Here is a 17,300-nt window from a genome sequence, read left to right as displayed (position 1 = left end):
AGTTTACCAAAAGTCGCTGTATAAAGAGATTCCAGGGAAGAATTTTGACAGCATTATGAATATCCTCATTTGTAACAAGCCAAAGAGCTTCGTAAATTTACCGTAGCATAATATTTTGGAAAATTTGCATATGTTGTCTGTTAGTAATTGCTGCTACGCCCCATACGGGACTTGCATATGTCAAAACGGGTCTTATGATTGGCTTGTAGAACAAAAGCTTGCTTTGTGTGGAAAGGCCACTTTTTATAGCTAAAAATGGCAGTAACTGGAATTTGACAACCTTCGCATTGGAAACATTTTTGAATGTGAGGCTGTCAAGTTTATTTAGAACCAAATATCACTCCTAGATATTTGTAAGTGGGCAATATTCGTAATGCATGTAGATGAACTACTCATAAAAACTCAAGGTAGAAAGGAATTCACTTATGTTTTTGGTTCGCAAAACTGGATGGAATTAAAATTTAATTAAGAATTTAATTGGTTGTTTAGTTAATTAATGAAATCATTTTTCACTTATACATTCTTAATAATTTTTACATATAAAAATTAAGTTCTAGTGGAGCCAATCTAAGGAATAAATTGCTAACTAAAAAGCGTCTATCGCATATTACATCATTACTGAATTACATTATTTTATTGTTTCAAATATGCACATCCGTAAAAATAATTGTAGAAGAAAGTATCATTAGTACTTATTTTGTCTAAAACAAAGACCAAACTAATTACTAGATATTAAGTTATTCGCTCTCAAGCGAAGTAAATAAAATATCTATGGGAATTTTTATGAACAAAAAGCTATACTGGAAGTTTTAGGACAATTAGGGAGTAAAATTAGAATAAGAAAGACTAGAATAAATAAAAGTAAATAAATAAAGAAATCAAAATTAAATAAAAAAATTAAAAAAGTCAATAAAAATAAGATAAATAAAAAAATAAATACTTGAATAAAATAAATAAAAATTAAATTAAATTATATACTACAACAAGAATTTTACATTTAATAATTTCAGTGTTATTTTAGTAATGAAATTTTTGAATTTTAAAAGTTAAACAAACATTCTCTTGCAATCACTTTGCTAGGTAGGCGCATAATACTCTTGGTGGAATCATTCACTGAATTAAATAACATTTTTTATTTCTAATTCTGAATGTTCCGATGTGTTTTAGATTCAAAACTAGTTAATTAAAAAAAAAAAAAAAAAAACAATATACTACATTTTTTGTGAAAATACAAATACGCGCCAAAGAAATTCTTTTTCCTTGCATTAAAGAATAATAATAGTATGGTTAAAACTTAAAAATGTCACTTAATTTGTGCTTATACTAGTTTCATTACTTGATTTTAAAACTTTTGATAATTAAATTATGTATTTTGTTGTCCCAGTAAATAATTTTAAAATGCTTTTTCATACTGATTCAGAAGTCAAACAACATATTCATATTTAATGCGAGTTAAAATTACAAAATTTTTAGATTTTGACCTGCATAAAATATTATTCTTGGGTATTTAAACAGCTGTTACCGCTTTTGTATTTTTTACTTTCTATTCAAGGCTTTTATTTCCGGTATCCTGTCTTAACTGTAGGTCGAAGTGTCAAAAATAAAATTACTATGTTCTGTCCATTGATATGTGTGTGCTCTCCGTAAACTAGTGAATGAAAGGCGGCGCAACTGAGGAAGTGTGCAAATAAGGGGAAAGGCTAATCAAAATGGCGGTAAGCAATCGTGGAAGGAACATACAGGCCATGAATATTACATCGCTATTTAGCCGCCTACAGGGTGCATTTTCCGAAGCAATGGCTACACCAAAGTTTGTAATTGATCGACGAACAATTGAGAAGACTTGGAAACTAATGGATAAGGTAGTAAAATTGTGCCAACACCCAAAAATGAACTTGAAAAATAGTCCTCCGTTTATATTAGACATCCTTCCTGACACGTATCAGCACCTCCGCACTATTTATCATAAACATGAAGACAAAATGTATTTATTGAATGAAAATGAGTATTTTCGAATATTTATAGATAATTTAAACCGCAAGTGTAAACAAGCTATTAAGCTTTTCAAAGAAGGCAAAGAGAAAATGTTTGACGAATCTTCACACTTCCGAAGAAATTTAACTAAACTTAGTTTGGTTTTCAGTCATATGTTGTCAGAACTTAAAGCTATTTATCCTAATGGTAGTTACGCTGGTGATAGTTTCAGAATAACGAAAAGTGATGCTGCCGAATTTTGGAAGAATGCCTTTGGAGAAAGGTATAATACTATGTTTACATTCTTGTTTTGTTTACTTTATGTGTAAAAATGTATTAAGTGTGCAAGCGCTAGTTTAAATACGTAATGGTACATTTGAAAGGAAACTAGTATTATCTTCTTTTACTATTAATATAATTTGTTTATACTTTTTTTTGTATGAATGTGTAGTTGAAATTTTTTCGAGTTATAAGTCTTAGTACACTGTGTGACACCTCATTTTATAAATTTTCAGAATGCCGAAATTATTTTAAATTTACCACATATATAATTAAAGGCTTCACTTTTTTTTTTTTTTTTTTTTTAAATTTTGTATAAGATGTTTATTATGGTGTTTTTGCTGTGTAGGAATTCAGAATTATAGGCATTCTGTAGCAGTTTACTGTTGGGTAATTTAAAAAGATCAAGGTTGTCATTCATGTCTCATTTTTTTAGGCGCCAAACTGCTGATTGCTTGTTGCGCCAAACTACTGTTTGAGTTCAATCTGAGACAAACGGGCTGTGTGTATGGTTGGTTTTCGTGTTTGTCTGCACGTGTAACATGTGTAGAAGCCAGTTTCCTTTAGAAAGTTTTCCAGGAAGACTTCCTTCCCTGTAGGTAGATAGACCTCATAGCTTTGCCATATTCAAACAACTTTTGCAGCTGAGGATGATGGTTTGGTAAAACCATCGAAACTAGTCCTGTGAAAATATAACGCTGATTTTAGTTGTTTGTCTTCTAAGTTAATTCTTTGAGCATTATGACAAGCTTTATCCAGTCTTCAGAAGTCTAGCTATTATATATTAGCTTATGATTTATTTATATTTTATATATATGTTAGCTTATAATTTATTTTGCTTTCTTTCTTTAACAATGTAAATATCATCTTAATGAATGTAAATTTATGAAAATACAGACTAAAATAAGTAATTATACAAACTCTATTAATAAATGCTGTTAAAATACCGGTCTTCATGACGGATCTAAAATCCTTTGCACTCAGAGGGTTAATAACTTTATCCTGTTTTTCATGCTTAAAAAATTACAGAACAAATTTTCGGTACAGCTTGAGTATAAGACCCCATTGGCGACTTTTGGCTTGGCACACTTTTTGGACGGTTGTTTTTCTGGTAACCCAGCAAATTCTAGAATACTCCACTTCGGCAACCCTGTCGCATTCCCGCGTGTTTTAAACTGGAAAGTGACATTTACTTCGAAGGAGCAAAATATTGTTGTATTGAACAAATTTCTCGAAATTGTAAGGGTGATAAACTGGGCAGAGTATAGGATTTCTTTGTAAATTTACCATGATTTTGTAAACTAACTATCCAGCATTTCTTTTATTTTTAATTTAAACATGTATTCTGAATTCCTGTTTTCAGTTTTATAACTTAAAACTTGCATTTTCAATATTGCTGCTTAAAATATGCCTCCATGTACTTGTGTATTTTCAAACTTTTCTTTACTTTTAATTTAAACATGCATTCTTAACTCCTATTTTCAATTTCATATTTCTAATTTAAACATGTATTCTGAGCTCCTATTTTCAATTTTACAGCTTGTAATTTGTATTTTCAGTATGACTGCTAAAAATATGCCATTATTTATTTATTTTCAGTTTCACTGTTTACATATATATTCTAAATTTGTATTTAAAATTTTTCTTGTTAAAATGTGCATTCTAACATCTATTTTCAATATTACTACTTAAAATGTGCCCCTACTTACTTATGTACCTTCAAATTTGCTGTTTAAACATATATTCTAAAATTTTTTCTGGTTAAAACGTGCTTTCAAACTTGTGTTTTCAATTTTAACGGCTTTTCCATGGCTTGGTGACATTTTTGGTCGCCAAGCCAAAAAATCGCCAATGGGGCCCTATACTCAAGCTGTTCCCAAATTTTCAGTTTGTTAGCTAAATGCAAGTTAAAACAATGTGTCGGTAAATTAATATTTTCCCCCATTTTGGTAAATTAATGTTATGATAACAACGGATTGACTAGACTGGAGATTACGGTCCAGTAGCCAAATGAAGCGAAATCGTGCCTATTTTGGGGAGTAAACTGCAGAATTGCCCATCTATTTGTTTGGCGCTTTTTACAAGAGTAAGAAGAATTGGATTTTTGTCAATTTTCGGCTAAAGTGCAGAATCGTCCACTTATTTGTTTGGCGCTTTTTACAAGAGTAAGAAGAATTGGATTTTTGTCAATTTTCTTTGACTTTTCAAGTGAAAATAGGTCGATGTGTACATGGATAAAGTTAAGGGAGTGCACAATGCTATTTTTGTGCAATTATGGGATGTTTTTTTAAGTGAAAATAGGTTGATGTGTACATGGATACCGAGTATGTGCAATTCTTAAAGACGCACTAAGCAGTGTGCGATTCTGCACTTTCACCCAATTTTCTGTGACTTTTTAAGTGAAAATAGGTCGATGTGTACATGGATAGGAACAGCTTGCGTATAACCCCATTTTTTCGCCAACGGTAAAAATCGCCAAAACTCTCGCCAATCTGCAACACTGGGGTCTGGCAACCTGATGTAAGCAGCAGAATTGAATTTTCATGTACTTAAACACTCGGATATTACTTTTATTATTATTATTATTAGATTTGCAGTATTATTAAAATGGCAAGCAGGCAATAAGATTTGATAACTAGCATTTTATCATTTTTATTGTAAGACTAGCATTTTATCAATGTTTAAAATGGGTATTTTGAATTTTTTATATGTTAAATCAAAAAATTTGTTGAAAATTTAGATATTTCTTAATTTTTTTATGAAATGTAATTCGGATTTTTTTTTTTTTTTTTCTCTGAAGCGGAAGATGGAATTCCAATCAACTTATGTACATTTTTGAAAAAATTTTTTTTTTTTTTCAATTTGTTGCTCTGAAAATATGGGAGAAATTATTCAATGACTAACAAATTATTTGATTCAAATCCTTAAAATTATTTAGCTTTATGCAATAACCAGTCTTAAGAGTGAAATTTCCATTCAATTTAATTCACTTAAATTTTTATACTCCCTAATTTTATGACAAATTTTCTGATGTGGCAAAATTATTTTCGAAGGCATCAAATAAATTTCAATATATTTTATCTTTGAGAAAGCACACATATGCACACACACACAAAAAAAAAAAAAAAAAATAAAATAAAAAACACTTATCTTGATTTCCATCATAAAATTATTTCTTTAATGCAAATTTAGAAAACTTATAATAATATATGTTAAAAATTTGCTGATAAGATCTTCACAATACTAACATAGACACAAATACTTATTAATGATACTTTTGAATAACAAAGCAAAAGTCACCCACCATTCAATTTCACGAACAATTTCTAAAAATTTTATGACTATGTCCAATTCTTTTGCTGCACACTGTTTCGAGAACATGTATTCTTCTACGTACAATGCAAAGTCTCCATTTCTCTTATATTGGGGTATCTGTGTTTTAATGTGCCGCCATGTATCTTTAATTGTATTTGTGTGTGCTCCTGTAATTTCATCCACAAAAGAAATGCTATGGTTTACAGTTAAGTGGTCAAATCCAGGGTGTCTAAGCTTCAATAAGCCCTCCAGCAGTCTGATATTATAGTTGTTCTTGGGCGAATCCACACTTGAATAACACTGATAAGTGTTTGTGCTGTACGATCATGCACAACCACACAAAAAAAAGATTCTCCACTATCACGTTCAGTACCTCCAAACACACACTGCCCTTCAGCATTGATGCCCCGATGATACTTTCATAAATTTTAACTGTTTTACCAGGTCCACCAATCATCTGGCTGTTCATTTCAATGTACTCCAGAATTGTCTCTCTTATGCATTGGCTCCAGGATGCCATTTGATGTTTGATCCAAAACCATATTCTTTCATTATCTTTGATGTAGGAATTTTTTCGAGCACATTATATGTCAACACAAAGATTTCAGCTATGGTCAGTTTGCTTTTTAAAAATCATGACGATACTCGAATAATCTTTAAAGTATAGCAAACACTGCTGTTATTTGTTTTTTTCCCACAGTGCCATGTTATGCCATCTGAGAGTTTGCGATCATTTTTTACAACCATCGAACAGTGGCATTTAGGACACAGAATACTTCTCTGAATTAGCTCAGCCTCCTTTAAAAAATTCAAGCAAAATTTCTTGTTTTGTGCGCAGAAACACAAACAGCCTAGTGGGGATACCATTTTTTCCCCAACAATTACCAAGTTTGACAAGAATTGGCTATAATGCTTTGATATTTTCCTATTATACTCTTTAATGGTGCAATATTACTAAAATATAAATTTCTTTAAATAGTTTTTAATATAAAATTGCAGTTAGAATAATGTTTAAAAATACAAAAGTAAAAGAATGTAAAATTAAAATGTAATATGTATAAATTTTTATAATAGCAAAATATCTGTAAAATAAAATATAATGAATTACAACTAAATAAAGAATAAATAATATATAAATAATACAATAAGTTGAATAAGATCAAAATGAATAATAAAATACTATATCAAATGTTACATTGAAACAGTTAAAATTAAATATAATAAATAATAATACACTGAAATGGTAACAAAATATCAATATTTAAGATTAAAGAAAAAAAGCAAAAGTTGAATAAAAAACTAATAATAACAAAAAACAAGAAGAGCTCTGGCATACGCACCACGTAAAGAAAAAACTACATAAAGAAGTAGATTCTCCCACCAGAAACTAGGCCGTAGATGTGCCAGAAACGCTTTCCTGCCTTCTGTAGCGTTTCTGTCACATCTACCATAATTGGCGCATTATCTGCCACTTGGCGAGTTAGAATAGTGTTGGCAAGAAAAAGTCAAGGGAGTGCACAATGCCATTTTTGTGCAATTCTGGGATTTTTTTTTTAACGAAAAAATAGGTCGATGGGTACATGGATAAAATCAAGGGAATGCACAATGCCATTTTTGTGCAATTCTGGGATATTTTTTTTAAGTGAAAATAGGTCGATGTGTACATGGATACCAAGTATGTACAATTCTTCAAAACACGCCATGCAGGGGGTGATTCTGCACTTTCCCCATTTTTTGCATGTTTACAGAATTAATTCAAATTTTTAATCATCTAATATGTCGATATGATGAGTTAGTGATTTTCTAAAACTCTCGAAAATAACAGATTTGGCGACTTTTTGAAAATGCGCCAAACTAGATCGTAATATCCAGTTTTACTAAGTTTTGATCACCTTCTCTTTACTGAAAATTGCTCGTCACAGTTTCATTTTGAATGTTGTTATTTATTACATTGCTTGTTTCAAATCTTATTTTTAAAACTTTTAATCACTTGAAACAGCTTTAAATACAATAATAGTCCTGTAACTGGATGCCAGAAATATTAAAGCTTACAAGAAAAAAGTATCACCGACTTTTTTCAGCTTTCAGTACTTAAAATCATAAATCGCACTTTAACACGAAGTAACCTTTAATTGAAGACTCGCATCATAGATTTAAAAATAGTCTATATCATTCAAGCACTATAACTGTGATGATTATTTACATAATAGAATCAGTTTCATTGAAAACAAACTTTATTATCACAAAAGAAATCAATGATGCTCTTTGCGTTGTTATGTTGTTCTCAAACTTAAATATCTCGTACTGTTGCCATACACAAGTTGCTAAGTTATACTAACAAAATAAGTAATGCATTATTAACACCTACAACATGCCTTTCAGGTTTGTTCTAATCAGCAGGTCTCTCTCTAGGCAAGCAGGCATGGTGACAGCAGCCAGTCTTTCGTTATGAATCATGCTGATTATGATATTACTGCTCATTTTAGCCTGTGCTGCTTGACATAAAATCTACTAACTATTTACAAAACCTCTAGACTACAGAGCAAGTATGTGACAAAATGAGACATTTAAAAAAATACCTTCTTTCAAATATGTCCAATTAGTATAAGTGTAAAATATTTAATGCTACTTGATAAATTTCATAATATTTATTTTATTCTCAAACTTATTAATAATTATGATAATTAAGGGTACAACTCTGATATACGCCCTAATTTCACCAAATGTGGCGATATGTGTTCTGCGCTGGTTTTTGCCACAATTGCGTGTTCTATGGCAACCCTGTTGACGTTGAACAATCTTTAGCTGGAGCTCGTTGATTCGCGTCTGTGTCTGAGAAGATGGGAGGGAAAGATAAAGAAGTTGTTGAATTGAAGTTCGGCAAAAGGAAATGTCATTGTGGCCATCCTGTTGAGGGGGTAGTGGGTATTTGGAGGTGTGGAAGGAGGGTCTGGGAGATTATTTTTAATGCCTGTGCATGATAGAAGTAGGGATTTGTGATTTTATTTATTTGTGAACCATAGTATGAATTTTCTGGAGTGTGTCTGGCTGTCATGTAAATACGATAGTGATTACGTGGCGGCATGTTAAAGGTGGTATGAAATTGGCATTTCTGCTGCTCAAAAAAGCATTAATTCATAGTAAGTGCATTTTATTTTATTCTTGTTCTTATTTTGTAGAATGTTATGTTCATTGGTTATTTAGTATGAATTTCCGTCGTTGTTTTTGAAACAAAATGCTGTGTACATGGTATTATTTGAAATTTATTGTTATTATGTTATTTTACTAAAGTGAGGTGTGCGTAGATCGTAGATTCGTTCCTTGCCTAAATTGTGCAATTCGTAGATGTTTTTTTAAGTTTAAACAGGATGCTGTGTACATGGTATTCTTTGAAATTTATTGTTGTTATGCTAATTTATTAAAGCGAGGTGTGCGTAGTTCGTAGATTCGTTCCTTGCCTAAATTGTACAATTTGTAGATTTTTTTTTAAGTTTAAACAGGATGCTGTGTACATGGTATTCTTTGAAATTTATTGTTGTTATGCTAATTTATTAAAGCGAGGTGTGCGTAGTTTGTAAATTCGTTCGTTGCCTACATTGTGCCATTCGTAGACTTTTTTTAAGTTAAAACATGTGGCTGTGTGCATGGATTCTTATCAAATATTTTTGGTTAGAAACTTTACGTTTTTGCTATCTAAATTTTTTGTTTTTGTTTCGGATTTTTAGCTTAAATCGTGTGTTCAAAACGTAGTTTTTGCATGTGCGAAAACCGCGTTTTTGAAGACATTTTAGGCTTAAAGTTCGAAATATAAACAAAAAATTTAGATAGTAATATGGCAGCGTGAAGTTTCTCGCCAAAAATGTTTGGCGAGAAATTTGGCGACTTGAGGGCACATATCAGAGTAGTTCCTAATTAAGTTATGTTTAATAATAATGCATCCTACTTACAGATCTATTTTATTTTTAGAATGGTATTTAAAAGTGAAGTTCAAACATAGATATAATATTTAAAATTTAATTTATTTAGTTCCCATTTTCTCATAGGTCCTTAATTTTTTTCATTAAGGGTCCTTAAAAGTACTTAATTTCTATGTGCAGAAATGTGTACGAACCCTGTATAACTACCAAAGATCCTCGATACTTTATTTTATTATTTTTTTTTTTTTAAATTCTCCAATTGATTTAGTTACTTTTCACATAACTACTTTTTCTTCCCATTTGAATGTTAAAGATTTGCTTTTCTTCTTGTCATAATTTGCTTTAATTTTCATCTGCATATCTTCAATTCTCTTTCTAGCTTCATTTTGTAAAATTACTGGATTCTCTCATTCATTTATATCTTTGTCTATAATAATCCTCATCAATCCATTGTTGAATTTTGGTGAATAACCGTGAAGCATTTTAAAAGGAGTTTTATTTGTAATCTTATTTATCATATTGTTTAAATTTCTTTCACATTCCTTAATCTTTTTGTCCCATTCCCTATGATTCGGATTTTCCATATTCGTTTTAATTGTCAAAATTCAGGGTTCGTACGGTCCTTAAAAGTCCTTAATTTTGGTCAAAATGAATAAACGGTCCTTAATTTTGCTCATTTGACATTTCTTATCATTTCTAATGATTGCCATTATAAGTGTGAAATGCGATTTCTCATGAATATGGAATTAAAATTACACGGCTCTTAACCAATCTGTTGGCGGATTTGCGTTGCAAACGATAGATAGATAAAAAAAAAAAAAAAAAAAAAAAAAAAAAAAAACAATTAGCTACCCTAGGACGAAAGTATCAGATGTCTGATTGGCCATTCACCCAATCTTTCCAAACAGGTGTTATCCATAAATTTATGCAGATTGTGATGAAAGCGTGAAGCCGGAAGTTCTTTAAGAGGCGAAAGTGATGATGAAGGTGCTCGAAGAAAAAAAAAGGGGGGGGATTCTGAAAATATTTGCCAAAATTGGAACAATCCCAACCTGGAAGGCCACAACCCCTCCGACGCCAATAGGAACGAGATGCCTGGAAAGTGCATTTTCAATAAACTGTGGCTTCGTCAAGCTGACTACAAAGACTGGATATTGATGGATGACAATCCTTGTAAAGCTAAATGTGGTCTTTGTCTGAAACAAATTGAAATTTCTAGAATGGAACAGTCAGCGCTGAAAATTCACATGAAAGCTAAGTTTCGTTTTATCATTTCAATTTGTTTTTACACGGTTTTGCTTACCTTAATTTCTGTGTTTGTTTGAATTAAGCCATAAATTAATTTTTGATCACCTTCTACGGAGTTTATTCTCTTTTGTACTTATATGTATGGGATATCGGGATTATGAGTTTATTTCTGCAGAGGGTCTGTTATCGATTTCGCGAGAAATCTATTGGCTCCATTTCGATTTTAGGTCGCCAAGGGCAAATTCGGTAACGCTAGCCGAAAAAAAGTGAAGTTCGGAAATACATTTTGAAGCTTCAATAGACAATTAAGTATTTAGTTTAATCGTATGCACAAGGTATCCGTTGCATAAGGGATTTGGCTACTTTTGGCAACTTTATGATGAGCAGTAAACGGGACATATACGATGAGTAGTTAAACGGGTCATTTTGGTGTTGGCGATAATTTTCAAAATTGCACCAAGGCTGCACCGTATACTAGAATTTTATTAAGTATTTTTATAAAAGGAATACTGCTTTCAGAAGAATGTTATTGAATTTTATTATCAGTTATCCAAATAGTTGGTCTATATAAAATTTCATTGTGGATAATGATTGAAATTATCTTTTGTTATTAAGCTAATTTCACCTATTTATAACTAGAAATTAAAATAAAAGCTAAATCCTGAATAAAAAGTCAGTGTTGAAATGATAAGGAAAAAATAAAAGAAATGGAAGATTAATAAATTAAAAGAAAATGACCGATAAGCGGAATGGCTGCTACACGGAGAAAACGTGTTCATGGTATTGCCAATATAGCATTCTTATGGCAATTTTAGCGATGTAACGGAATCTCTGCAGGAATGCTTGCCTAGAATATTTTTTAAGTGTTAATATATAGTGCGTAAGAAAAATTCATACATTTTTGTTTAACAATAAAACCAATTATTGCAGAATTTTTATCTTTGCTCCATCATCTGATAGATAAAGAAATAATGTTTTAATTAAAATTTTCTGCTGTTACCATGGGTTGCAAAATGTCCCAGTAGTTGAAAGAGCCATTGAAATATGGGATGACTTGCTACTATATGTTAAAAAAGTTGAAATGGGGCAGTTAAAAAAAAATTCATTGAAGTCCTTCTCAAATATTTTGGAGGCAACTAAGGATAAAACATTTCTTATAAAATTTAATTTTTTTTTCTCTCTGTCGAAAATATTATTGCCTTTTCTTGAATATTATCAAAGCAATAAACCACTTATTCCCTTTTTTGCTGAAGATATCTTAAAACTTGTAAATGATTGCTTTTAGCACTTTAAAATCAAAAAATAATTTAAAAATTAAACTAGTATTTCAATGGCGTCTTAAGAAATATAGAACGATATAAACTTGCGCAATCTTGAAATCAGCGCGTACGCTAGATTTGGCGCGCTGTTAAATGGGCGCGTTTGCTAGATTTGGCGCTTTTGCGTGTACATTTTCGCTGCAATTTTTTTACGGCCCTCGAAACCGAATAGTACCGAAAATCTTTATGAATTTAATTTTAATGATCCAAATTGTTATAATGATAAAAGTAAAGTTTATTTGGGATTCATTGCTGAGCAGTTAATGAATGATAAATGCCGCAAGAAGGACATTTCACAAGCTGCAAGTTTTGCATTGAAACAAGGTCAACAACGTGTCTTAACAATGGTACAACACTTAATGGCTAAATGTCCAATAAATTATTCTCTTATTCGAAATGCATCTTGTATAGACCCACAGTTGATGGCTAAAAGTCCAGGAAAAACCCAGAACAAAATGAAAATAGTTCTAACCGTATTAACACGGAATAAACGTGTTTTACAAGATAATTGTGATGAAATTCTGCTGCAGTTTGGAGAGATTCTAGACAAAGTAGTTAAGACAAATTTACATGAATTTTCTACTTTTGATTCTCAAAATCTTTCTCTTGACACATTTCTCACTCCTTATTTTCATGATTTTCACTATTCTAAAAAGTATGGAAAATAGTGAAAATGATTCTTATCTTGTCACATGGACAGACCTTTGTGGAAAGGGGCTTCTCTGTAAATAAAGCAGTTGAAATTGAAAATTTAAGTGACTCATTACACATTTCTCAATGCACAGTATTTGATTACATAAAATTTTCTGGAGGTATTCTTAATATCGAAATTAATAAAGAAATGAGATCAGCAGCAGCTTCTGCAAGGTCTAAATATATGCAGTATTTAGAAGAACAAAAATCTTTAACTAAATCTGAAAATTCAAAGAGGAAAAGAAATATCATTGAGGAAGAAATTGATTATATGAAGCAGAAGAAAAAATTTCTTCAAAGGGACATTAAAGATATTAATGAAGAAGTAGATGCTTTAGCAGATGAAGCTGAGACCAGCATGAACATTGATTTGTTTATCAAAGCAAATGAACTTAGAAGAATAGTTAAAGAAAAGGAAATATACATAAATAAATATAATAAGATCAGCAGCAGCTTCGATAGATGCTTTTAGCAGATGAAGCCGAGACCAGCAGGAACATTGATTTGTTTATCAAAACAAATGAACTTAGAAGAATAGTTAAAGAAAAGGAAATATACATAAATAAATTAGATGTTAAAATATCTGAAAAAATTTCAGATTTTAAAAAAGCATAAATGTTTTGTATCTTTTATTGCATAGTTTATTATTCTAGTATCTTTCAAAAATTCAAAGAAATAAATTGTATGTTTACAAATCTGTTATTTTAATCTGCAAAATATTCCTTACATTGCAATTATAATAGTAGTTGACTGTGTTTAAGTAAATATCAAATAAGTTAAATAATAATCATGTAAATCTCTAAAATATCTGTGGCCGTTATTACTGTGAAATACACTTATACAAGTTTTTCAAGAAATTATGTTCTTAATTTAATGTTATCTACTTCATAACTTATAGGAAATTAGTTTAATTTTCAAATTTGTTTTATGTTAAGTATTAAATTGAATTTAATTAATAGTGCATAATATACACTTCTGTTAGTTTCTTAAAAGGATAATTGCTTTATTCTATTCGTGTTTTTTTTTTTTTTTTTTTTTTTCCCTGATAGGTCCTTAATTTTTTCTTTGATGGTCCTTAAAAGTCCTTAATTTTCATGTAAGGAAATGTGTACGAACCCTGAAATTGTTCAATTTACTCTTTCCATTATTCCATTACCACTTGGATGGAGTTGAATTGAGCATATGACTGATTTCATTATTTTCACAGTACTCTTGAAATTCCTTCACTGTGAAACATGTTCCTCTATCGCTGATATTTTTTTTCTGGTAACCTAAAATCATATCCAAAACTCTTCAATGCAACTAGCACATAATTGGTTGCAGTACTTTTCATAGGATATAAGCATGTAAATCTTGTAAAATTATTAACTATTACAAATAATTCTGTATTTCATCTTCAACTTTTTACAAATGGTCCTAAATGATCTATATGTATGATTGCAAAAGGTCTTCTACCAGGTCTAATTGGATGCAGTACTCCTTGCTTCTTACCACTAAATGCTTTATTTACTGGACATTCCAAACACATCGAAATGTGACACGTAACGTATCATTTCATTCCTTTAAACCAGTATGACTCCTTGATTGGCAACAGTTCTATCTGCTGAAAAATGTTTCAAAAGGTCGGGAAATTTTAGACTTCGGTATGACTTATAACAATTTCTCCTTTTCCCAATTTTTTACTTTACGAAACAATCAATTATTTTTCAAAATGTAATTTTCAGTTACATATTTCTCTGCATTCGTTCAATCATTTATCGTTTTCTTTAAAATGTCTATTTATTTGCATAATTCTGGATCTGAATGCTGAATCATAAGAATTTTTTCATCTATTGTTAGCGTTAAACAAACTTCCAAGTTGTTCTCAGTTATGAGTCTAAAGTTTCTTCTGGCTGATCAACTGGCAATCGTCTCAATGCATCCACGTGACTTTTTTTTTTTTTTTTTTTAAACCTTTTCTGTGTTTTATTTCAAGACTGTATTCCTCGATCAGATTACTCTACCTTGCTATCTGAGGATTTGAAATTTTCTTTGCATTTAAATAAACTAAAGCTTGGCAGTCTGTAATTATCGAAAATCGAATTCCAATCGAAATTGTTGAAGTCCAAACTATAGCCATTAATTCTAATTTGCTTGAATGATAATTCTGTTCTCTTTCTGATGTTCCTTTACTTGCACAATAAACTAAATGCCACTTTTTATCACCTTTTTGCAACAGCATTCCTGCCAGCCCTCTGCTGCTTGCATCTGTGTGCACTTCAGTTTCTGCTTCGAGATTATATAGCACTATCACCTTTTTGCAACAGCAGTCCTGCCAGCCCTTTACTGCTCACATCTGTGTGCACTTCAGTTTCTACTTCCAGATTATATAGCACTATTACTGGTTCATTAGTTAAATGGTCTTTTAAAGTACTGAATGCTTCTTGCTGATCTTCATAGAATTAAATGTTTTATCCTTCCTTCGCCAGTCTCGTTAATGGCTCGGCTTTCTCTGCATATTTCGGTACAAACATTCTAAAGAAACTTGCAAGACCTAAAAATTGTTTAACTTCATGTTCATTGGGTGCTTTAGGAAAATTTATTATGGCTCGTACTTTTCTTGGTCCAGGTTGCATACCATTCGATTTTATTAGAAATCCCAAGTACTCAACTTCATCTCTTCCAAATTCGCATTTTGTCAGTTTCAATGTCAGCTTTGCTTCTCTCAATCTATCAAACACTTTTCTAAGTTTTTCCATCATTTCTTTCCAAGATTTAGCCAGAATTAATATGTCATCTAAATTGCATAATACTTTTCTGGTAAGCAATGGACCTAAAACTTGATTCATAAGTCTCTGAAATTCTGCAGGAGTGTTAGCTAAACCAAAGATCATACGATCAAATTGTCCAGTATCATCTGGAGTGATGAAAGCTGTTTTCAGTTTCGCTTCTTCAGTTAAAGGAAACTGTAAATATCCATGAGCTAAAGTCCAATGTAGTGAAAACTTTATGCTTACTAAGACATTCAAGAAGATCATCTATCCTAAGGAGTGAAAATTTAAATTTGTGAATTCAACTTTCTATAATCTACCACAAATCGTAGTTCACATGTCTTTTTCCTTACGAGTAAAACTGGACTAGCATCTGGAGATCTTGTTTCAGTAACTATTCCATATTTCTTCAATTCATTTATTATCTTCTTTATAGAAGCATGCTCCTTAGCATTGGTTTTATACCACTTCATGCAAATAGGCTTACTCCCTTCAATTTCTTTAGTATCAATTTTGTTTAGTTTGTACACCCTAATTCCTCCATATATATATATATATATAATCGTGAACTTGAACAAAGAGTTGAGTGAATTGTCTGCTTTTTTACATCGATGCTGATTAGAGGAAAAAAATCTTATCTTATTTTTTTAAACTTTTTTATGTCAATAATTTGATATTTCCGTTTTGACTCATTATCATTCTGTAATTATGACGTCATTATTCGGTAAGTATTTTTTTCTTCGATATTTCATACTCAATGTTGTGGTTTCCGGAACCCATAAATTGAATGTTTATATTCTGAGAGGCAATGTGAATTTCAGGTCGGCGGATTTTCAGTATTTGACTGTATTAATTTTAATTTCTTCTAAAGTAATTGGTCTCTTAAACTTTTAAATTTCATTTATTATCATGATTTCTTTTTGATTTGAATTTTCAGTTTTCTGATCTGGGCTTTATTCGACTAATTCTACTACTTCAGCTGTACCGATACACTGATTCTCTTTCAAAATTAATTTTTCATAACTGTAGTTAGTGACTGATATCACTGTTTCTCCCTGTATTACTTCCAATAATGACCCCAACTCATCTTTCGATCCACTTATTAAAACATAACCATTATTTATTTCATCAGTTTTAACTTTCATGAAATTAACCGTATTACTTTCAATTTCAATTTCTTGGGAAGCCTTTAGTTTAATTTGCATAGTGTTGATGTCATTTTGCAACTGACAACTGAATGAAATGGACAACTGAGTGACTTTTGACTGACAAATTTTGTAACTGAGTGAAAATGGACAATCATTAGCATATAGCGTATGTGCAAGGTATTATCTATCGTGACGTATGCAATATGGGGTAAATCAATCCATCCAACTAATAAGTCGCATGGTTGAGTTTCATCTCATATAATTAGAACTGTAATGTCCTTTCCTTCCACATTATCAATCTGAAAATTAATAGTTACTTTTCCCAGTGTTCTAGCAGCTGGTTTACTCTGTATCCAAAGCCAAACAATTCCTCCACATCAGGTTTTATAATAAGATTCAGTTTCCTAGCCGCAGACTGTTCCAATAAACACGAACTAGAACCCATATCTATGATTGTAGTAATTTCTTCTCCATTATTTAATGCGAGCATATTTTAAATATACAGTTGGTGAAGCACCTGAATTTTGATTCACGGATAAATTATTTTTAACATTTGTCAAGTCTGAACTCTTAAATGTACACTTTTTAAAAATATGACCCTTTTCATTACATTTCCTGCAAATAATTTATTTTTTAGTTGAGGACAATCTGTCGCTA

General features: G+C 31.0%; 1 protein-coding gene across 1 annotated transcript in view; it reads left to right on the top strand.

Annotated features, from left to right (window-relative positions):
- Nucleotides 1-1,604: 1,604 nt before the first annotated feature.
- The window catches only part of Cbl (E3 ubiquitin-protein ligase CBL), a 124,311-nt gene continuing 108,615 nt past the window's right edge, over nt 1,605-17,300 (top strand). Inside the window, exon 1 of the mRNA XM_085813880.1 lies at nt 1,605-2,257. Within this exon, the coding sequence (XP_085670006.1) occupies nt 1,710-2,257 (548 nt within the window). The 5' untranslated portion in view covers nt 1,605-1,709. The remainder of the gene's footprint in view (nt 2,258-17,300) is intronic.

Source organism: Stegodyphus dumicola, chromosome 3 (genome assembly GCF_044657685.1).
Source record: "Stegodyphus dumicola isolate Sdum_Otavi_A_Nest chromosome 3, ASM4465768v1".
In the NCBI taxonomy this organism is placed as follows: Eukaryota; Metazoa; Arthropoda; class Arachnida; order Araneae; family Eresidae; genus Stegodyphus; species Stegodyphus dumicola.
The sequence above is the reverse complement of the archived record's forward strand: the minus strand, read 5'-3'. Positions and strand labels throughout refer to the sequence as shown.